At 39.9% G+C, this 24783-nt stretch overlaps 1 protein-coding gene across 1 annotated transcript in view; it reads left to right on the top strand.

The window, feature by feature from the left end:
* SYNJ2 (synaptojanin 2) overlaps positions 1 to 24783 on the top strand; it is a 1514156-nt gene that overhangs the window by 1126072 nt on the left and 363301 nt on the right. Inside the window, exons 14-15 of the mRNA XM_044063657.1 lie at positions 15590 to 15674; positions 15780 to 15920. Coding sequence (XP_043919592.1) covers positions 15590 to 15674; positions 15780 to 15920 — 226 coding nt within the window. The remainder of the gene's footprint in view (positions 1 to 15589; positions 15675 to 15779; positions 15921 to 24783) is intronic.

The following is a 24783-nucleotide window of genomic DNA, read 5'->3' as shown; positions in this document are numbered from 1 at the left end:
CAATGCACATTCTGGGGAAAACCATCGTGATAGCCAACAGGCTCAGCAGGGATATTCTGATGCCTCATGAGTGGTCTCTGAACCCTCACATTGTGGAACAGATTTTTCGCAGATGGGGTCAGACTTGCTGCGATCTTTTTGCCACTCCTCTAAATGCCAAATGCAGCAGCTACTTCACCCTGATCCCCCCCCCCCCCGAAGGGGGAAGCACCCAGAGATGCACTCGTTCACGAATGGCCCTCGGGACTTCTCTATGCATTCCCACGATTTCCCTTGATATCGAAGGTAATTCAGAAAGCAATGTCCTTAGGAAGCACAATGATCCTCATTGCTCCTTACTGGCCTCGACAGATTTAGTTCCGCTTCCTCAGACCTCATCTAATGGACGAACTGTGGACTCTGGACCCAGTGCCAGATTTACTGACGCACATGTCAGGGGTGTTCCATCCCTCTCTCCACACCCTCAATTTGACAGCTTGGCTGTTCCAATTCCATCTTTAGTCAGGCTTCATGACTTTTCCCCTGATGTTGCACATAGTCTGGCATCTTCTAACAAACCTTCTACCAGAAAGATTTACACCAGTAAATGGAAAAGGTTCTCCTTTTGGGCCTGTGAGAGAAACCTCGATCCTTATACAGCTCCCATCTCTGCCATTTTGGAGTTCTTTACTCAGTTGTTTCATCAAAGCTCAGCAGCTGCCACTATTAAAGTTCAACTGGCAGCTATTTCTACCTTTCATTTGGCTAATGATCCTAACCTTATGGCGCATAGATTGTGTAGAGCTTTCATTAAAGGGGCCATTTTATTACGACCTCCAGTTATGGATCCTGTGGCACCCTGGGATTTGAATCTTGTACTTTAGAAACTTACTTCGAGCCCTTTTGAACCTTCAGCAACTTGTGACCTCAATTCCTGTCATGGAAAACTATATTTTTAGTGGCCATTACATCCGAACTGCAAGCCCTCTCTATTAAGCCCCTTTATTTGGTGTTTCACAGAGATAGGGTTTCCTTATGGACCAACCCTTCATTTGTTCCTAAGGTTTCTTCTCAGGCCAATATTAATCAATCCATTGAATTACCTGTTTTCTTCCCTAATTTTTCTGACAAGGCAGAGTACAAATTCCACCAGCTTGACATTCATAGACAATTCCGATTTTATCTCGACAGAACTAAGAATTTCAGAAGGTCAGATCAATTGTTTATTTCCTTTTTGGATGCAAGGAAGGGCCTACCATTCTCCACAACCACATTGTCTCACTGGATTTCCAGCTGCATTTCATTTATTTATATGTCCATTGGCAAAGATCTTCCCTTTAAGGTGAAAGCTCACTCTACCAGATCTGTTTCTACTTCGGTAGCCTTTCAAGCAAAGATCCCTATAGATAACATCTGTGCAGTAGCAACATGGGCTTCACCTCATACATTCATTACTCATTACAAATTGGACGTGGCTTCCAGAAACATGTCTTTTTTTGGTTCCACAGTACTCTGGAACATTTTCCAATGAGCCACCCAAGATAAAGGTGCTAGGGACGCTGTCCCAAGTGTAAGAATGAAGGTGAGATAGGACTACAGAACATAAAGAAGTTATGTACTTACCATAACGTTTGATGTTTGTAGTCCATCTCGCCCTTCATTCTTACGAACCCTCCCTCCCTCCTTGACGACCTGGGGGTATTGTGTCTACTGCCTTATTTCTATGTTGGGACCTTTCTACATGGTTTGTTCTTTGTCTCTGTATATTTACTACTTGCAGCAAACAAGATCTGGGATACATTAGCGGTGCATTATGGGATACCTCCTAGCCATGAGCCAACCAGAAGATTTTGAGCTAGAGAATTGCCGAGTCAGAGTCAAGGTTCAGCTCTGAACCCAAGTGTAAGAATGAAAGGCGAGATGGACTACAAACATCGAATGTTATGGTAAGTACATAACTTCTTTTTTCTTGGTAGCCATTACCTCAGCATGTAGAGTCCGAACTTCAGGCCTTATCTATCAAACCCCCATATTTGGTGTTTCATCCCATCAGAGTATCACTGAGAAATAACCATTCCTTCCTTCCAAAGGTGTGTTCCGAGTCAAACTTGAATCAATCTATTGAACTCCCAACTTTTTTCAGTAACCATTCTAACAAGTTGGAGTATATGTTGATGTTCACAGGCAGTTAAGATTCTATTTGGACAGAACAAAGGAATTTCAAAAATCAGAACAACTTTTTGTTTCTCATGCTGACTCTAAGAAAGGGCTACCAGTATCCAAAGTTGCTCTTTCCAAATGGTTATCTGATTGCATAAAATTTATATATTACTCAGTGAATCAACCATTAAAACAGGGCGTAAAAGCGCATTCCACTAGGGCTGTTTCTACTTCTTCAGCTTATGCAGCTAGGATGCCTTTGGACACTATATGTGCAGCTGCCACTTGGTCTAAACCGCATACTTTCATCACGCATTACAAAATAGATAGGGCCTCCAGGGACAGGGCTTCCTTTGGTTCCACTTTCCTCAGGAATATACTCCCATGAGCCGCCCAGACTCACGGTGCTTGGGACGCTACCCATGTGTAAGAATGAACAGCGAGATTGAACAACTTCACATAAAGAAGTCATGTACTTACCATAACTTTCCATGTGAGTTCTTCATCTCGCCTTTATTCTTACACTCCCACCCGCCTTCCCCTCTCTGGGTTTCTCGAAGAATGAGTAAGATTTGTGGCCTGGTGGGTCTTGTTCTAGGTCTTTTACTCCGGCTGGAGTGCCTTTTAGGTGTCATTAGGTTGTTGCATGCTGGGATCAGCAAACTAGATCTGAGGTGAGACAGAGAGCATCATGGGATATGGACTTGGCCTTGAGCTACTCTAAAACCTTGAGTTTGTGAAAGCAGCCATCTCGGAGCCGATGAATCGGCTCCGAACCCATGTGTAAGAATGAAGGCAAGATGAACAACTCACATGGAACATTATGTTAAGTACATAACTTCTTTATCACCCCAAGTCTGATCCGCATGTCTCTGACAGCTCGAGGCAGACAGTGATACCCAAGCTAACATACCTCCCCCTGCATAAGCTCTCAGAACTTCTTAACATACCCCTTCCTAATAAATGCCCATGGTACATAAGGACACAACTGGGTTGAATTGCAGGGCCAGGTTTATAAAGTCCCTGGCAGTCATTAGCCTAGCATATACCTATGAACCTGTTTCTGATAGAACACGATGTTTGACTCAAGTGAAAGAATTTTGGCCAGTGGCCACAGTAATATATTTCATCTTATATACATCAGTGGACACATGCACAAACATCCCCTGATAGTAATTTAACTTTGACTAGAACACTGTAGTAACCAGTCACTTTCATGTACGTGCTGTCTGCATACTTCACAAAATCACTTTCTAATTGGATTTACTTTTAATTCTTGAGTATGAACCAGTGAAATTAATTATGCTGGTAGCAGCATTTTTCAGGCTAGTTACCATATGCTGTAACACCCAAATGTATAGACTTTAATAGGCCAGCTTAGTGACCATTTAACTGTGTCATATGAATGTAGGGGCTACTCATTTCAACACACAGACTTGACTCTCCAATGATCAGGATGATTGCTTTCTAACTGGGTGTACCTCAGATGGTTGACTTTGATCAAACAAAATAAATTATGCTTACACTAGTACATTTTAGCTATGTGATGCCTACAGTAGTACACACACACACACACACACACACACACACACACACACAAATGTATATATTCATTTTTTTCAACTTTAATTCCTCTTTCCCCTGTCTCGCAATTCACAGTGCTTATGGTTGTTGTAGTATTATTTGAGACATTTCTCCCACTAATACAGATGCTTTTTCCCATTTAAACAGAGCAGGTATATTGTTTTCCACAAGAAAGCTGCATTCGGGTACCATATTACTCCATGTAGTCTTATCAGGCACCCCATCATATGTCACTACTGCTCTGATTGCTTGTTTCTGAAGTTTATAAAAGTGATTGATTATTTCTGTAATCGGTAATGTTATGTTGTTCTATCGCGCCTTCATTCTTGCTGGTTGGGTTTTAGCTTTGGTTTTGGCCCTCTAGCTTTGGTATGCAGCCGAGTCGGAGACGAGGTTTGGCTGTGAACCCAACCAGCAAAAATGAAGGCGAGATACTGGACAACGAACATGGAACATTATGGTGAGTACATAACTTCTTTTTTTCCAGTGTTGGCAGTAGATTCATTTATTGTTCATGAAGTACCATGATTATGCTCCAAAAACAGAAAAAAGTCAAGCTTGTTAAAGACCTTTCTGACATCAGAAGGGTGCTTAACAAGATTTTATGAAGCACCCCTTAGCATTGTTATGATCAGGTCTCACTTGAAGCATTGACACTGGATACTGATGGCCAGGAAAGAACAATGGGAAAAGGTGTAACAATTTTAAAATCTATTAGAAACTTGACTCTCCCACACTAACAGATGAAAAAATATGGCACAGCAAAATTCATAACTGCTTTTAAAGCAGTTTGTTCTTTAAAATGACTATTTATTTATTTTCATTATCTGCTTAACATAGTAAGTGTTTTACCAGCTTTCAAAGGCTTTGAAAGCTGCTAAAACATTTCCCTTTCCAACACATTTTTTTTTCTTTAACACTACATGGAGCAGATAAAGCTCACTACACTACAGAGAATTATAATTGGGTCTCACAAATCATATCCCTTATTATGTATTTATGGGTATGTGCTACATTAATGACTACTAGGGCTCTTATAAGCCTAGTCCTACAATCCAAATATGACCCATACATTTGATTTATATATAAGACGTAAGTGCCAGACCAAAGGTAAATATCTAAGAACCCATCCATTGGTACATGTTGCTCTTAAATAGGGTTATGGAGGACCTCTGCTTCACATGGAAGGGATCCTGTTCCAGGAAATGGAAATCGGAATTTTATGAGAACCATTCTCTCTCTCTCGATCACTAACATGTCCTGTTTATGTTGCAAGCATAATTTAGGACTTTTGATTTAGTAGTTCTGATGCTGTTTGTTTTGCAGATGTGCAAAAGGTTCGTCAAAACAGTTCCTGAGATGCCTTGTTTGCCAGGCAAAGATCACCCCTCAGAAGCCTGTATGATACTGAGTAAAAAGACAGGGCTTTGATGCATTAATTGTAGGACATTGTGTTTACTCCCTGTATTCTTTTTGAAAGGAACCTTTGTGGATGTTCCAGTTGCTGCATGTGTCTGGGCAGGTACATACCAAAGGGGGCATTTTACTCTATAATGCATCTGATGAGGGCCAAGTACAGTGGTACATTGATTGTATGGATCTAGATGCCATATAAGTTGAAATGTCAAGATTCACTTCTTGCTTTACTGTCAGGATGGAGCTCTTGGCATAGATGTCTTTCTTTAACATATAATAAGTTGGTTGGGTTTGGAGAGACCCGCTCATAATCCAGTGGTCTTCTATCAAGAGTAGCATTTGTTGCTAAGTATTTATGCCTCCCTGATTTTTTTTGTAAGTTAGAAAAACTGGATTGTTAATGTGAGTACTGTTTGCTGTTTGCATTTTTTTCATGTTTTTTCCTAGTGTTCTATTTTTTTTTCTTTTTTGTGCCTAAAATAGATGAACATCACTGAGCATCAGAGTGTCTTCTTCCTTTTGTGTTATTGGGTAAGCATTATCGTCAGCTTTGTCTATGCAGATGTTACCTTTGCTTACATCATATAATAGCAGGTCACAAATTGACTATCCATGACCAATTTACTATGGAGCAGGGAGGGGAATTGAAATTACATGGTAATGGCTGTACACTAATCAACAGCATAACTTCAGCTCTCCCAAGGTGAAAACAGAAACTAAGAAAAAAGAGTGCCTTTTTATGATACTGGCTAGAAAATACACTACCTGGATGCCAGCAAAGAAGAAATTTGGAAAACCTGAAAGAAAATCAACCAGAAAAGGGGAAGAGAAAACACCGTTTTGGAGGGATTCTGCAGTTCAACAAAAAGCAGTTCAAGCTTCAGATTTGGTTCAAGAGATGGCTTCCAGCAATTTAGAGGAAAAAATTAATCAAATGTAGTCAGAGGCGATTAAAATAAATGATCAAGTCAAACAACAAAAGGCTATGAAAATAGAAGAAGTTTTAACTAGCCATTCAGGTGAACTGATAAAACTCAAAACAAATCTGAGGTTGAATTGAAGAAAAAGCTGGCTGAATATGAGGTTTCTCAAGAAGAACTGTTTAAAAAATAGTAAAGTTAGATGACAGAATATGGGCAGAAAACCTGAAGTTTCTACTGTACCAGAGAAACAGGAAGGAACAGACTATATTAATGTTATAAAACTACAAATAAGCAACTGGTCTAGTGTTGCACAGAAGAAATTGTAATTGAAATGCCAAATGGAGTGTATGCTCCAAACTTGGCCATGAGAAAGCAGCCAAGACCAATATTAATAAAGATGCAATCATACCAGCAGACATAATTGATCCTAACAAAATTGTGGCAAAAGGGCAAAGTATTAAAAATTGGAGGCAGCAGAGTGTTTCCAGAAAATTATTATAAACTGTACACCAGGCAGAAGAGAAGCAAATTTATCCCAGCAGTCAGGAAATGTTAAAAGTCAGATTTAAAATTAAAGCTGCTCTATCCAGCTGTTTTCAGAGTGTTTTTTCCCTGGAGGATCAAAATCATTGTTGCACAGAACATGGTATGGAGGAAATAAAAAAAAGTATATTCAACAAAAAGTGAGTCAGCAAGCAGAAGGTTCAGAGATATACTTTGCCAGGGAAACTTTTTTCAGTGCTCCAGAGGAAAATGCTCGAGAGATAGAATGCACAGAAGTTGTCTGGAAGAATCAGCAGTACCTTCGACTTGAACCAAAGTCTGGTGTTGAAAGATGGAGTTGAACAGGAAGAAGACCGGCAACTCTGAAATTTGTGAATAAATGGAAGACTATAAAGCATCTTATCACATTTGTGAAATATGGTTTTACAAGAACAAGTGGCTTAAAATGGACTTTTGTTGACTTTGTTAAACTTGTAGGTGGGCTATAAAGCATATACATGTTATTCCCCAAGGTATTGTAACTGGGCTAGATTAGATAGAAATTATATTTCACAGGAGCATGTGCATTTCATTGAAAGCTTCGACATACATCCAATAACTGTTTCTGATCATACACCAATAAAAATTAAGATAAAAATACAGGGTAATGAAGTAAAAATAAGACACCGGCGCTTTCTCACCTACCTGTTAGAGATAAATTTAAGGAATGGGTAGTGGAAATTATTTGAGAGTTATTAGGAAGGTAGAAATATCTTCAGAAGTTATAGCTAAGTGACTGGGATAAACTGAAAAATGGAGTTTAAAAACAGGGTTGAAATAAAAGAGAAAGAGATATGGTTAAGGAGTAATAGAAATTACTTAAGAGGGGCTGACAAAAGTTAAAGTATTGCTGAATAAGGAGAACCTCACAGAACAAGAGGAGGAGCAAATGCAGAGTGCTAAAGGGAAAATAATGGAGTATCTTTATAATATGCTGAGTTTAGAAAGATTGCAGTTAAGCAACTATTTTTTTTTTGATAACTCCAGAGCACAAATTCCTTAAGCACAATGACTTAGACAACAGAACTTTGAAAGAGTTGTCGTTAAACGTATAACAAGAAAAATAACCAGAGATCATGTAGTGGTTTTGGTGATATTTCTGACATTTTATAAAAATTTGTACAAATCAGAGAAATGTGGAAATCAAGGAAAGAGTACAAATGGAAATATTTATGAAATAATTATGCCAAGTTTAGAAGAAAACAAGGCTCATCAACTAACCATTAAGATAGGAGGTGGTAAGTTAAAAATGTGATGTGTAATTGATTTTCAGGAAAGTCTCCAGGAACAGATGGTATTCCTGTGGAAGCTTGGAAATTAGGCAGGAAGAAAGTGATAAAGATCTGGAAGTTTTTGTTTAACAGTATTTTAAAATGAGATCAAACACCAACATCTTTGAAGAAAGCTGTGGTGGTTCTGTTACCTAAAGCTGGCAAAGACCCTTTAGACCCAGATGTTTATCGTGTTTCACTGTTGCAGTCATTACACTAGGGTTATCCTGCTGGCAGGCTACCCGAAGTTGGCCTGAATTCCAAAGTCCTGGTCTGGCGTTGGTTGCTGTCACCTCTTCCCTGACGTCAGTGCGCCAGGGGTATAAAAGATGCAGCCAATGCCATTTTCTTCAGTCTTTCTTGCCACGCGATGCCCGAAGCAAAAGCAGTTTGCAAGTGCTGGTCGGCCGACTCCTGAGATTTTCGAAATTGAATTTCAGATCCGAAGTCTTCAATAAAGCTAAGTACCCCATTCAGAAAACTTTTTCTTGCTCCAGACCAATGTCAGTAAAAGTTAACAATTGTATTTCTTGTGGGAAGCAAATACCTCATAAGGCCTAGGCAAGACACTGACTATGATTCTTCTGATCAGGTTTCTATTTCTTCTGATTCCTCTTCAGAACAGGGATATTCTCTTCCTCCCTATGAGAACTCTGATGCTGAAGAATATATCCCTTCAGCCTCTCCTCCTGAAGACTATTCTTTTGGGGAAACCCTGCACACCATGAGGGAACATTTCCACTGGGAGAGCCAAGATTATTCAGAATCAAAGAAAAGGCTCAGAGACTTCCTTTTATTGCCTCAACACAGACCTCCTGCTATTCCTCCTGTGCTAAACATTGTAGATGATGTATTTTCTGAGTCCAGTCTGTCTCCTGATTCTTTACCCCCTGCACCAGTTAAGCCAGATAGGTACTACAGGGTTCCAGATTCTCATAAATTTCTTTATAAAAACCCTGCTGCTGACCCAGAAACTATATCTCAGGGTCCCAAAGGGGTCAAAGCTTCCACTGCAAAAAACCCTGTTCCCTTTGATGGGGATTCTAGAGCGCTGGACAGATGGGGGAAAAACGTTTACACCTCTGCTACTTTAGCTATAAGGGCTTTAAACTGCCAGTTTCACATGCTTAAATATCAGCAATACCTGATGTCTCTGCTAAAACAGAAAATGCTGACAAACACTGAATGTCCTGAAAACAAGGAAATGCAGGATTTATTGCATGCAGCTGAACAAGTGGGAAAGCATACTTTGCAATGTGGTTTTGATTCACTAGAGGCTTCTTGCAGGGCCGCAGTTACAGGCTCTGTCATTCAAAGGCATGCATGGTTAAAGGAACAGAGTCTGCCTGATCATGTTAAAGCAAAATTATTGGATGCTCCGTTACAGCATGATACTTTGTTTGGGGTTAAGGCAGAAGAGGTGTTACAGAAAATGGAAGATAAAGCAAAATCTATACAGACAGTAAAGGATTTCTTACAGGTTCAGCCACGCAGATTTAGCAGGAACTGGCCTTCTAAGAATTGGTCCTTTCCAGTGTCAGACAGGCCACAAAGAGGCAGATACAGATGCCCTAGAGGCAGATCTCAGCCCCAAGGCTCATACAGGCCTAAACAATGGGGTGCTTCTGCCTCCAAAAGCGGAGAAGACAAATCACAACCATATAGAAAACAGTCCCAATGACTTCCCACTGCCAATGCCAAGCACTTTCCTTTTGGCAGCACCCTTAGGGAGAAAGCTAGCACTTTTCTCTCAAAATTGGCACATGATCACCTAGGACAAATGGGTACTGAATATTGTTTCTCAGGGCTACAGGTTCCACTTTCACACCCTCCCAAAGGCAAAAGGTATGCCAGACCTGCCACACAATCAATGGGCAGAGACACAAAAGCAAATTTCATCTCTCATGGACATGAGGGCTATTCAAAGAGTACCACAGCAAGAGCAGGGGCAAGGATTTAACTCAAGACGTTTCTTGGTACCCAGAAAGGACAAAGCCTGGAGACCAATACTGGACCTGTCTATTCTAAATACTTTTCTGGACGTTCCAAAATTCAAAATGTTGACATTGCAGCAACATCTGCCCATGCTATGCAAGGCTTGGCTCATAACTTTGGACCTCAAAGAGGCATACCTGCATGTCCCAATCAGACAGTCTTGCAGAAGATACCTCAGATTCATAGCTGGCTCAATGCACTACCAATTCTCTGCACTGCCCTTTGGCTTATCTACTGCACCCAGGGTCTTCACAAAATGCCTGGCACCAGTAATTACATTTTGCAGACAAAGAGGAATTCAAATATATCCATACTTGGACGACTGCCTTATTCAAGCAGAGAGCAAGAACATTCTACTAAAGCATCTGGCGTTTGTAAAAAGATTACTAATTTGCCTAGGGTACACAGTAAATGAAAAGAAATCAAAACTAGTGCCCTCTCAAGAGATAATATTCCTGGGTGCAAGCTTAAACACAACTGCCCAGATGGCTTATCTCACGCCAGACAAACAAAGGCAACTGACTCACTACTTCCAAATGATGGCAACAAAAACCCAGTTACCTGCAAGAAAAATTCTGCAGGCTTTGGGCTTCATGGCATCCTGCATTCTGCTAATTCCATATGCAAGACTGCATATGAGGAAGCTACAATGGTATCTAAAAAGTGTTTGGACTCAACATTGCCACAGCCTGGAAGCAATAATTACTCTCATTCCCTGCCTGCAACAGGAATTTCGATGGTGGGCATTGGCCTGTCACCACAGCAAGGGACAGCCATTCACTTTACCCACAGCCAGGCCGATACTAACAATGGATGCATCGGATTATGCCTGGGGGGCACACACATGGCAGGAAAATGTATTCAGGGCACGTGGCCCGCAAGCCAAATGCATCTTCATATCAATCAAAAAGAGATGTTAGCTGTACAGAATGCCCTGACAGCCTTCAAGGATGTAATCCATCCAGGACAACTATTGCTAAAGACGGACAATACTACAGTCATGTGGTACATAAACAAGCAAGGGGCACACATTCCTACCCCCTCTGCAGGCAAGCCATGACTTTGTGGAACACAGCACTGACTTATCAAGTATATCTGCAAGCACAATTCCTGCCAGGAAAGACAAATACTCTGGCAGACGAACTAAGCAGAAACCTCATGGACCCTCACGAGTGGAAACTAGACCCACAAGTCTTCAGCATGATAACAAGGAAATGGGGATGCCCAGACATAGATCTATTTGCCTCCCCTCACAACTGCCAACTACAGAGATTCTGCACAAGGACTTATCACAAACAAGCATGGAAGGTGGATGCTCTATCATTCAGCTGGGAAACCCTGGACAGTTTATGCCTTTCCTCCACTGCCTCTCCTCCCCAGGTTACTCCGAAAGGTCAGACGAGAGAAGCCAAAAATGATTCTGATTGCCCCAGACTGGCCACACCAGCACTGGTACCCAATCCTAAAGAGCTTGTCTCAAGGCCCAGCCTGGACTTTACCTCAGATTCCTCATCTTCTGACCCAACAAAACAATCAGATCCTGCACTGCCAACTCAGAACCTTAAATCTGGCTGCATGGCAAATAATATAACCACTCAGAACACACCTCTCTCTAAAGCAGTTATGGATGTCATTTTGGAAGCCAGGAGGCCCAGCACCAGAAAATCGTATGCAGAAAAATGGAAAAGATTCTGTGCTTGGAATCAGGCACAAGGAATTGACCCACTTGTTCCAAATATTCCTCAGATTTTACAATACCTAACTGAGATGCTGGACAAAGGCCTATCCTTCTCATCAGTTAAGATCCATGCTTCTGCCATTTCAGCTCATTACAGTACGGATCCACCTATTTTTTCACATCCACTGCTGAGGCAGTACCTCAGAGGGGCTAAAAACATAAGACCCCCAAGGAGAGCACCGATACCTACATGGGACCTCAATTTTGTCTTGGAAAAGCTCACACTGCCTCCTTTTGAGCCAGCCAATACAGCTGACATAAAATTCTTATCATGGAAAACAGCTCTGCTACTAGCAATAACTTCAGCAAGGCATTAATGGCAGTGGAACCTTTTTATCATTTTCCATCCAGACAGGGTTTCTCTAAGGACAAACCCAACATTTATGCCAAAGGTAGTATCCAGTGTGGCTCTTAATCAAACCATTCATTTTCCTACTTTTTATCCAAATCCCCAGAATAAAGGGGAGAGACTTCTGCATTCTTTGGACATGCACAGGCAGCTACGCTTCTACTTGGACAAAACTAAAGCTTTCAAAAAGACTGAGCAACTTTTAGTGGCATATGCTGCAGGATCACAAGGGAAGGCTATCTCAAAGCAGACTATTTCAAAATGGATAGGACACTGCATTCGTTTCTGCTATGCACAGCATGGCAAATCAGTGCCTAAGGGCATTAGACCACATTCGACCAGGGCAGCAGCCACATCAGCAGCCTTTCTCAGAGGAGTACCAACCAAGGAAATTTTGGAGGCTGCAACTTGGAGTTCAGTGCACACTTTTAACAAGCACTACCACTTACCTCTTTACACTAAATCCAGAGCAAGGTTTGCCACTGCAGTTCTGCAGGGCCTCATAGCCACTCCTAATTCTATTTAGACCCAGCTGCCCAACCTCAGCTTTGGGATTCAACCCAAGTGTAATGACTGCAACAGTGAAACACGATGAACATAGTACAGTTGTGTACCTACCATAAATGTAGATGTTCGAGTGTATTCACTGTTGTAGTCCAGGTTACCCTCCCACCATCCGCCTTTCTTTGCTGGGACTTATCTGTACTTCTCTATTCTATACAACCTATGTGGTGTATTTGCTTGTAGATGAGGGTAATGTTTATGTTAGTGCATGCTTTTTTATAAGCAGAATTTTAGCCTACCCTTTTGGGGGCACCTGACATCTGGGGCAAGAAAAACTGAAGAAAATGGCGTCGGCTGCATCTTTTATACCCCTGGCGCACTGACGTCAGGGAAGAGGCGACAGCAACCGACGCCGGACCAGGACTTTGGAATTCAGGCCGACTGCGGGTAGCCTGCCAGCAGGAAAACCCAAGTGTAATGACTGCAACAATGAATACTCTCGAACATCTACATTTATGGTAGGTACACAACTGTACTTTTCTTACAGACCCCTTTCAATTTTAAACCCCAACTGTAAAGTGTTTACGTCTATACTAGCTAAAAGAATGGCAAAGGTCTTGCCAAAAATTGATTGGTATATATTAGTGTGGTTTTGTGTAGGGGAGGCAAACATTTAACAACATTATTAGAACTATGATGATCCAGAGTGAGGCAGAATGTAAGAAAATAACTCTGTAGGTGGTGGTTCTTGAAGCAGAGTAAGCTTGGATTTTATGAGTAGGGCACTGGAAGCATTTACATTTCCTGACACAATAATAAGGTTAATTAGAAGACTATAGTAAGAATTGGAACCAAGAATTAAAGTGAGAGGGTTCCTCTCAGATAAGCTGTGTTTGAACAGAGGAACCAGGCAGAGGTGTCCTCTTTCCCCTTTATTTGCTTTATATTTATAGCCACTGGCAATGACAATAAGGGACTCAAAAAAACAAGGATGTAATCGGAATGGTATTAAAAAAAAGTTAGCTTTATTTGCAGATGATATTATTTTGTACCTGATAGATCGAGAAAAAGGACATCTCACTTCTGTGGAACATTTTGAGACAGTTTCAGGTCTTTTTGGGATATAAAATTAATGAAGATAAAACAAAGGCTATAGCCATTAATTATGTAACCACACATAAATTGGTTCAGCAATGCCCATATTTATGGGGACATGATAAGGTTAAGTATTTAGGAGTATGGATTAAAAGGCTTCTGTTATGGCAACTAAGGATATGTGGGAAGAGACTAAATAAAAGATAATACAGAAATTGAGAAAATGGAAACTTGTATTTATGGATACGGATAGGATAGTAGGATACAAGCAGTGAAAATGTTTTTAGTCCCTTTAGTCTATGGGTCAGGTAGACTTTTATCAACATGAGGAGAAGTTGTGGACAATGATTGATAAAGAATGTAAGGGATTTATCTGCGAGGGAAAAAGGACAACAGTTAAGTGGGATAAGCTGATCTTTCCTATAGAACAGGGTGGTTTAGGTTTATCTGATTTGAAGTGATATTTTAGAGCTACTTAAAACTCATATAGATAACACAAGCACAATGTTATAATTCAGAGTAGAAAGGGATGATGAAGCAAGGGGCAAGATCAAGAAATACTGTGGGATTTTGCATGCATATCCTTGAGGAGAATAATAACCACACTGAATATTATATTCATAAGTAGAAAAAAACTATTCCAAGAACTAAGCCAGTATGAGAAAGGAGATTTTGGCAATAGGGATGACTGCAAGTAGAGCTAAAGAACATAGGCAATAGGTAGTTGGAATTTACAGAGGAAACCTGGCAGTGAACTTAAATTTTGGGAGCAAATAACTCAGCAGGAAAGGTAGTTGAGTGTGATTTTGCCAAGAAGACATTTGGATTGCAGAGTAGAGACTTTTTTGCCTACCGGGGCTTGATCTCAGAGTACAGGCAAAGATGAAAGAATAGGGAGATTTTATGTGAAAGGCCTGCTCTGGCAGTCTTTTTAGTTGAATCTAGAACAGAAGTAGCTCTTAAAAGGGATAATTAATAGTGCGTATGAAATATTGCATGATAATTTAGTCTCAATCAGAGGAGGTTAGCAAAGACAGGGCAGAGGAACTGGAAATAATGGGAAGACATATGTATGGCTCTCAAGTATGCAACCAAGTCAAGAAGGTTTAGGACTTTTGCTTGGAAGTGTTTGCATAGGTACCTTTATACCACAAGCAGACCTGAAATACTTTTTCCTCAAGTAGATAGCCAGTTGTTGGAGGTGTGATGGAGAAGAAAGAGGTAACTAGGAACATATGTTTTGTGAGTGTAAAGAGTTGACATATTTTAAAAATTCCCTACAGAGTACTCTGTCAGAACTATTGGGTGAGCAAATAGCTGTAAGAAAATTATTCTTTTGAGCTGGGGTACAGCATCTGAATTGCCTAGACATAGTAAAGCCTTGCTAAGTTTAAATCTCTTGGCTGCTTAGAAAAGCAATTACTAGAAAATGGAAATCAAAGTCTACAGCAACTGTATTTGAGGTACTGAGTATTATAAAAGGGAAGGAGCAAATTGCATGAAGTAAATGGAAATTGTAGGAACAATCCATGTAGAATAATGTTCAGGAGGAGGTGGAGTGAGGTTTAAGGGAAGGCAGGAATTCAGCAATTTGTTTGTAATGTTGGACTGATGATAGTAGCAAAGAAAATATATGCAATATATGTTGTTTTTAAATGGAAAAATGTTAAAATGGTTTGTTTTCTTTTCTGTTAATGTGTGCTTGTCTATATCTTGAGTGATAATTTATTAAATGTTTTAAAAAAATGATACAGATTTCAGTTCATGTTGTTTAATAATAATAATCAGCTGTATTATCATAGCATCACTATTCGGGACAATTTAATAGTGAGATTCTTTTCATAATAGAATTAGAAAAGAACCGTACAGGTTTATCTTGCCATCTGTACTGGGTGACAATACAACTTGACTGCTGCTTCTATAATAGTGACAAGCTGGCTGTAATGAACTGTGTCTGTATTGCTCTTTGAAGATGCATACATAATTCGTGTCTTTGTGATGTTTATTCACGTTTTTCTTTTGTTATTTTTAGAAGATGGCAACTGTCCAATAGATTTGTTTGCTGTTGGTTTCCAGGAGATGGTGGAGCTTAATGCTGGCAATATTGTCAATGCTAGGTAACAGACTAATGTGGTTTGCTGTATATTTCATTACTGTGGTTACAATATTATACTTGCTATAGTGAAATAATTTTCTTATGTCATTTGTCGTCTTGTTGGCAGTACCACCAATAAGAAGATTTGGGCCGAACAACTTCAAAAAGCTCTCTCCAGGACTTGTAAATACATCCTTTTGACATCAACCCAGCTTGTGGGCGTCTGTCTGTTTGTGTTTATACGACCTTATCATGCACCTTTTATCAGGTATGATAAGTGAGATTTAATCAAGTAATTTACTGTAATATAATAGTCTACTAGATTTCCATTTTTTTCTGTTCCCAAACATAGGAATATCTCCCAAAAACTATTAACATGTCATCATCTAGAGTTGCACACTTTGCATTCTGTACAGTATGATAACAAGTTTCCTTCTTTTGAGGGCAGTGCATTTTTGCATATTTGGAGCTTATATGCATCTTATACTTTGGCATGTGTATAGGGTCTGCTATCAGGTGTCAGTGTACATGTGTTTGAATCTGCAGTGTCCGTCCTTAAGAGGAAGAAGTGGTCTCCTGGGAAGCTTAATTCATTTATGTTTGATAAACCCTTGATTGGCCCTGATCAGTCATTGTAATAGCCATTGCTTTAATTAGATTTGCTACTGTATACCTCTTAACCCCTCTACCATCTTCTGCTGTTAAACATGGAATTTTGTCTAATGGAGACTTAAGAACAGCAAAATAATCACTGAAAAGGGGTATGTGGTCAAGGAGACATTGCAAACACACAGTGAAGAATGTTTTTAAAAATTAGGAGGGTGAGTTTGTGTAGGTTATCTTCTTAACCCTAAAATGTATCTTGCTCTGGGTTTGCATTTTGGTTTTTCTGCTTTTTTAAGGTTGCTGAAGTTGATCGTCAGCAGAATTTATTTTGTGCTGAAGCTTAACTTTTTAAGCATAAAGAATTAATAGTTTACACCGGTAGAAGTTTACCATGCCAGTTCATTCATTATTGTTGAACTTACTAGCATATAGAAGTATGACTATCCAGCATATTATGCATACATACATAACCCTAGCACAGTTCATATATTTCATATAACAACTATTACTAGAGCAGTTTTATCTAGCTAGGAATATTCCTTATAGACATTTTTTAAAAATATGTTTACACCATTTGTTTAGGAGCAAATATGTGCTGAATTCTGGTGACATAAAAGCTTATTAGCTATATGTAACTGCTGTTTTATTTGCATTTGTTTAATGGGAAGTTCTAACTAGGCAATGGTACATGTTTTCAGAGGAGGTCCATGAGGCACAGCTCCAGTAAAGACAATAAATAGTAAGACAGTCACAGACATTCATAAGATGACTAATATAATCAGTTTACTGTAGTTGCCACAGAAATTAAAAATGATTTACTGGCAAAGACATACCAACAGAATAACATATTTGCTGTAGGAAAAAAAAAGAGAATTCTTGAGTACACTCAGGGTGTCCCACAGGGCTCTGTCCTAGGTTATTACCTGTTTAGATTGCATCTTTCTGACTTTTTTTAACTGAGGTGTTCTACAGTCTATATGCAGATGACCTGAAATTGGTTAAACTGATTTGCAGGCATGCCATATCTGTAAGCATGTAAAGAACTTGACTAAATTGAACACTTGGGCACAGGAGAATAATATGCTAATAAATACATCAAAACTAAGCATATGTGATTTGGGATATATAAATTGAAAGGTGAATATTTAATACAGCACATACTGATTGAAACTGTAGATTCATTTAAGGACCTGGGTGTATGGGTATACAGGATAGATCATTATTGAGTTTTTCTGATCATATCAGTCAGTTGGTTACTGATAGTTTTATAAAGTCTAGGTAGTCAGAAATGATGAAGTCATTGTTTGTTAATTACATTAGACCAAAACCTGAGTATGGAATAACAACATGGAAACCCTATAAGAAAACAAGCATGAGTAAACTGGAAAGATTACAGTGGAAATATAATAAAATAAAAAAACGCCACCACGTGGTGTTTGCACAGCACTAGGTTTATTAAATAAAAGCAGTAGAAGTAATTAAAATTATAAATATGCTAACACTAAGTACTTTCACCCTTCTTAATCTAAGGGCTTCATCAGAGTAAAGCCATACTGAGTAAAGAGTTCATTTAAATACGTTAAAATCATGTGACCAATATAACAACTCATCAAGTAACATTTTAAAGTCACCACTCACAAATCCCCCATGTGCTGTTGCAGTAAAGCCGTAATACAATCTTCATTGTTCCCCCATATATACTACGAATTCACACATTTTTCATAGAACAGTGGCATTCACATTTGTTAATAATAATGCTAAGTAGTTAATCACCATGTAGTATAGCTAAAGCTTCGATGCTGTATTGGTCATATGATTTTTTAAGGTATTTAAATGAGCTCTTTACTCAATATGGCTTTAGTCTGATGAAGTCCTTAGATTAAGAAGGGTGAAAACGCTTAGTGTTAGCTTATTTATGGTTTTAATTACCTTTAATGATTTTATTTAATAAACCTAGTTCTGTGCGAACACCATGTGGTGGCGTTTTTTATTTTATTTTATTACACTCTTCTTGAGTGTACACAGTGGAAATATACCAGTGGCATCCATGGATGTTAAAATTTAATTTATAATGAAAGACTAAAATATCTGAGCTTGTACGGTGCCTCATTTAGATATTTAAGAGGAGATCTTATTAAGGTATATAGATCATTTACAGACAACTACCTCTGGGTATGTTTGGGGTTATCAAAATGTAGTATTACATCATCAGACAACTTATGTAGAAAATTTTACAGGAATGAGAAGTGTACTAACTGGTACTCTGGGAGAGTACCTTTTGCATGGAACAGACCACCAAATTACACTAAAGCAAGCACTAGCTTAGATATTTTAAGAACAGTCTAGACACTTGTTTTATTTTAGAATATTGGAAGTCTAGAAGGGCATTATTGCACAAGCTTGAAATATTTGTATGTATGCATGCCATCAGCCTTCCCAATATTTATTTCCCAGCCTGAGACTGCTTTCATTTTACTGAGGATTATGAGCATTTAGGCCATGGAACTTTTATGTCTAATATTTTTGTTTGCCATTAATTTATAATGCAGATTATTAAAGTGCTTTTACTCCCTTTTTCTAGCAAGAATTTCAAATGCAGTTTTATAATTTTTTTTACTTAACTGATTTTTTGACAAGTGAAATGTTTGCAGAGCTTACAGCTACATGGCTCTGTTTCCATTACCAGCCAGATTGTTTCTCAACAGTTCAAAATAGGGCTCAAACATTAGAAAGGAAAGGCCAACAAATAGGTGCACAGGTGGATTTTACAACTAGTTAGGCCATCTGTTTTTCAAGAGCAGTTCAGGCAGACAGAAGACTGCTACGTCTCTGTAAAACATGGTAATAAAATATTAAAGGATTTGAAACTGTTTATACAGTAAAGACCTACATCTTGTATGTGTTGGGTGCTACTGCCCATCACGATCTTGCACAGGATAGAATTGTGGTTCAGCCCCTGTGTGTTATAGTTTTTTGAGGAAGTATTACACCTCTGTTCTCTGATGTGCTTGTGTTCCTTCTGTGATCTAGATCTGGTCAAAGCATTGGACATCATACCTCATGCTGGAATTCTAAGGAAGTTTAAATTGTTAATATAGATCTTTATGAAGTAGGATGGATACTAAATGGCTGAAAGGCAGAACCCCACATAGTTCATGTGGAAGGTGCATCTTCTAATAGTTCTAAGATAACCTTTGGAGTTCCCCAGGGCTAAGTACTGGGTTTCCCTCTTGTTTGATATCTACTTATCCTACCTCAAGAATCAAAACCAGGACTTCTGGTTAATTAAATTTGCATTTGACGATAAACATAACTATAAAACCCCCTCAGATATCAGCACACTTCCAAATGTGCTTACCTTAGTTAAAAACTGCTGTACAGAAAGTAGGCTTAAATCAAATGCTAAAAAGTTGTCATTTCTTTCATAAAACAGAAATTGCCTACAACATACAATATTAGAATGCATGATATTACTAAGTGAAAAGGTTGTCAGGGACCTAGACACATGGGTTGACACTTAGCTTTTATTTGATCATCACATGGCAACTGTAATCTTTTTCTTAGTTCGTCTGATAGGAATGAAGATGTCATCCAGATTCAAAGAAGATATTGTTCCCCTTTATTCAACAGAGATCAGATTTATTGAAGAATGTACTTCATTTAATATGTATCTCACATCATAGTTCAACAGACCCAAAACTTCCCAGGGATTTCTTATAAATAAGTACAGTAATTAAACGATCCATGGTCTTAAGAACTTTAATGACCAGGTGAGACTGGAAGCCCTGTCCTTGTACTTTGTGTCTTACAGAGTCCTGAGGGGGATCTGTGGCTTACCTACTGCTCTGTTAGAGATCCAGTGGTCACTGATCACCTTTATCTCAATAAATCAGATTGTTCGGCTATTGATAGAACCAGTGATATTAACCTTCATTAGCAGATGAACAGAATGCAGTAGAGGGAGAGAGAGAGATTTGTCACAAATTGCCCACCCTTTCTCTGGAATAAACTACCTCTACAGGATAACTAATGCAATTTATTATCTTCCTTCAAACTAAGGTTAGATGACAGGATGATGGAAGCTCTCAAGTTTACCCCAGGACTAACTGGCCTCTCCTTCCTTAAGAAGGGAAGTAAAGCCTGAGGGTGAGTATTGGAAAGGCACATATGGTCCTTGGACTGAAAGACCTTGTAACTTTTAAAAAAAATGAGGCTGCTACTGCATTTTTTAACTTTGTTTCTTGTAAAACGTTTTACCTGCTGGCCAACACTTAGGTACATCTCTACTCAGAGCATGCTATCTTGCCTTTCACGAGGAGAAAAGGAAAAGATGCCCCTCTGGATAGTTTTTTAGGGTTCCCTGAACTAGTCCTTTCATCTCCTACTATTCTTTGTGGCAGCAGAAACCAGGAAAGAGTTGGCTCTTCACACACTGGACATTTCTTCAGCTCAGGTGTAACCTGAGGACTATGCACAAATCTTAAGAAGATGGACTGGCTATTTGTCTCCTTTGCTCTGGGTAGGAAAGGTCTTGCACTACCAAAGAAATACTTTCCAAGCAGACTGCCAAATGTATTGTTCTTCTGCCATCATTTGACCATCTAACTCTTAGCAAATGCAAGGGCTAAAGCCCTGTCCACTAGAGGAGTTATTGCCTCCAGTGTTTGCTTCACGACTGTTCCTACTGTGGACATTTGTGATGAAACCACTTGGTCCTCGGTGTACACTTTCAAGTATCACTTGAACCACCATCTCCTTGAAGTGAGTGGTCCTGCTGTCAGTATCATTTGCTGTTGATCACTGTAAGTTGAGCATATATATAGGTTCTGTCTCTTGTTTAATTCTTTGGTTGCTAGATCAATGTTGTTTCTTTTGGTTTTCAGGTAGGTGCTCATCACTAGATAGGAGGCTAGCTGACGCTATGTTGAGATCAGACCACTTATGTATGTAGCATGTTACATCAAGGGCCAGCATTAAAGGGTTAAATTGGGAAGTTACCAAAAACCCCAGACCTTTTTTTTGAAGGCCTCCAGTTACTAATTTTATACACACACGTGTGTTTGTGTGTGTGTGTGTGTGTGTGTGTGTGTGTGTGTGTGTGTGTGTGTGTGTGTGTGTGTGTATATATATATATATATATATATAGGTTCATAGGTTCATAGGTTCATACTAGGCTATCTGCCCTAGGGCATTTATAAGCCTAGCCAGAATGTGTTTGGCTTTCGCCACCCATTTTAAATTTATTTTGCTCTGCCCTTTTTCGAGGTTAGTATACTGTGCCTCTGTCTAACAGTGACACAGAAGTGATACCCGGGGTAAACCTACGATCTCCCATCCACTCATCAAGATTCCTTTTGAAGAGAGTCAATGAGGGACTCTGCCTAACTTGGACTGGGATTTTATTCCAGAGTGAAGGGAGCCTCTGGGTTATGAATCTGTCCCTCCAGCATGTCCTATTTATTTCAGTGCTGAGGTTCAAGTCTTTCGAGCGCGTTGGACATGGCTTTATATGTCAGGCACAGATCGCCTCTGAACAGGCGGTATGCCACTGAGTAGAGCTGGAGTTTCTTTAACCGGGCAGCATATGGCATCTGTTTGAGCCCTTTGATCCTCTTGGTGAGGTACTTTTGGGGTCTTTCCAGTTGCTGCAGGTGTCTGGTAAGGTACATCCCAAAAGGGGCATTGTACTCAATTATGGGCCTGATGAGGGATGAGTAAAGAGGCACGATGACCTCCCCTGATCTAGATGTGAATCCCTTCATGATTAGGTGGGCTATATAAAATGTTTTTCTAACCACTTTGGCCACGTGGTTGTCAAATAAGAGATTGCTATCAACTTGGGTCCCCAGGTCCCTAATTACTTCTTCTGTACTTAATGGATTACCACCTATGTGGTAATTTGTGGGCACTTTTTTGCCAAAGGGATGACTATACACTTTTGGCATTTAGCTTGAGGCCATGGCTCTGGCACCAGTTGTCTGTTTCTATGAGGCCCTTTTGGAGGATGCTTGTGTCGGCTGGAGAGTCGATTATGGCGCCCAGTTTGCAGTCATCTGCGAACTTGGTCAGCCACAGTCCTTCCGTGTTGGCCTGTACCTCTGAGAAATATATACCGAACAAGAGAGGTCCCAGGACTGAGCCTTGTGGGACACCACTTGTGACTGGTTTGGAGTCTGACATGGCTCCAGCAATTCTAACCATGTGGGTTCTGTGCTTGAGCTAGTTTGCAATCCATCTAGTGACATAGGGGTTTATATTTAGGCTGGTGAGCTTATCTATAATACCTGAGTGGGGTATTGTATCGAAGGATTTTGCGAGGCCCAGGTAGGCTGTGTGGACCACCTTCCCCCTCGTCAATGGCCTTGGTGACTGTTTCAAAGAAATCAACCAGGTTTAAGAGGCAGGATCTGCCCTTAACAAAGCCAAACTGGGTAGGATCCAGTGTCTGTAGGACCCCAATATCTTTATTTATGAGGTCCATGATGATCCTTTCCACAGCTTTGCAGACCAAGCTAGTCAGGCTTATGGGGCGATAGTTTCCAGGATCTGTTGAGACACCACCTTTATGGAGAGGGACCACTGTTACTGTACGCCACTCTTTGGGCACATATCCTGTAGTAAGGCTGAGATTGAACAGTATCATTTGCTGGGTCTACTTCATAGTATCAAAAGACTACAACATTGAATCTCATTTTATCGAGACCAGGTCATCGAAAACTCACATTATTGATTTCCTTTTCATAAAATGTCTCCACCAAAAGTTCCAAATGAGGTCCGAGGTATGTATTTTTAAAACTTTATAAGATGTAACTTCAAGAAATGGAATGGTTCATTCAGTCACTGGATAAGAAACAAACAAATAAAAAAACAAAACAAATAGAAGTTCCCATAAACCATTTTGAGTTTAAAGAGGTAGTGCTGAAAAACATGTAACAAGATTTAATAGTTAAAGATGATCGCTCTGCAGGTGTAACAATTGTTCCTGCATTTCAGAATGGCATGACACAAAGACATTATTGATTTTCAACATTTTGAATGCAGAACGCGGTACAACGGGATCGGGAAATTTACCCTTTCCCCAATGTAGTGCACTCTTGGAGTTGGTATATATAATTTACAGGGGGTGTGGGGGTGCAGGGGGCTTGCCCCCCTGCAAAAGTGTTTAAAGAGGTATATTTTATGGTAAATTATGTTTGTAAGTTGAGGAGATGCTGTGAGTGCAGTGTCCTGGTAATGTTTGTGGAGATATTCGGTGAAACGGAACTCGATTATGTGAGTTTCATTATACAGTGGTTTTGCTCACCTGGTTTTGATAAAATGGGATTCGATGCTATGTATATATATATATATATATGGTTCTACCTGACTTCGTCGACAGCGCAGAAGACCGACAACGGAATCCGGAGCTCCAGAAGATCGACATCGAAGAAGACCGGCGAATCGCGGAAGTGGCAGAACATCGACAATGCAGAAGACCGACACGACGGATGACAACACCAACGCCGAGGATGCCGACATGGGGAAAGGCTGTGTGAGTATGCGGTAGTGACGGACGTTAGGGTGCGAGGCAGGTAAGTGTGGAGATTGACGGTCTGTGGGGATAGGGGTGGGTTAAGTGAGTTAGGGTTAGGGAGGCGATAGGGGTGGGTTAAGTGAGTTAGGGTTAGGGAGCGGGTGGGTTAAGTGAGTTAGGGTTAGGGAGCGGACCTTAGGGTTAGGGTAAGGTTTAGTGTGGGCTTGTAAGGATTTTGGTGTGCTTGTGTTGTGTGTGTGGTTTGTGGAATGGGGATGTGTTTTGTTTTTAATTGTTATTGTGGTGTGTGCAGTGTATGGGGTTTCGTGTTTGTGTACCGTCGGTTATTTCGTTGTCGGTTATGTGTGGTTTCGTGTTTATGGACTGTCGAATATGTGGTGTCGGTGATGTGGTTGTCGGTGTTGTGTGGTTTCGACTATGTCAGGTAGAACCATATATATATATAGTTTATTATCAAAATGCTGATGATGGGTTCGGCGAACACAGGCATGACGAATGGCAGTTTGTGATGTCTGTGTTGCTGAATGTTGGGGGAGAGAGAGTACATATCAGCGAATGCAACTGTGCATTTGCTGATATTTACTCTATGTTATGCATAGATATCACGGTACAGTTCGGATTGGGAAATGTATCCCTTTCCTCACTGTAGTGTGATCTCGGAGTTGGAATATATAATTTGCAGGGGGAGTGGGGGAAGCTCAGAGGGCTTGCCCCCCCTGCTAAAACATGATTACCAGTGTAGGAGCTTAACTTACATTTGCACCTACACTGACAGCACGTTCAATATTTGACATGCATGTCAAATCTGCTGAATTCGTTCAACAGATTCAGCATTTATTCCTAATTAGTATTCAGGAATGTGCGGTTTCCGTTCGATGTTACAGACATTTTTTTGTGTATTCAGGTTTTTGATAGTAAACTATAGATATATATATATATATATATATATATATATATATATATATATATATATATATGCACACACACACAC

This window comes from Protopterus annectens, chromosome 1.part0 (genome assembly GCF_019279795.1).
Source record: "Protopterus annectens isolate FY-2018-M chromosome 1.part0, PAN1.0, whole genome shotgun sequence".
Classification (NCBI taxonomy): domain Eukaryota; kingdom Metazoa; phylum Chordata; order Ceratodontiformes; family Protopteridae; genus Protopterus; species Protopterus annectens.
Note: the sequence above shows the minus strand (reverse complement) of the source record. Positions and strands in the feature narration are given on the sequence as shown.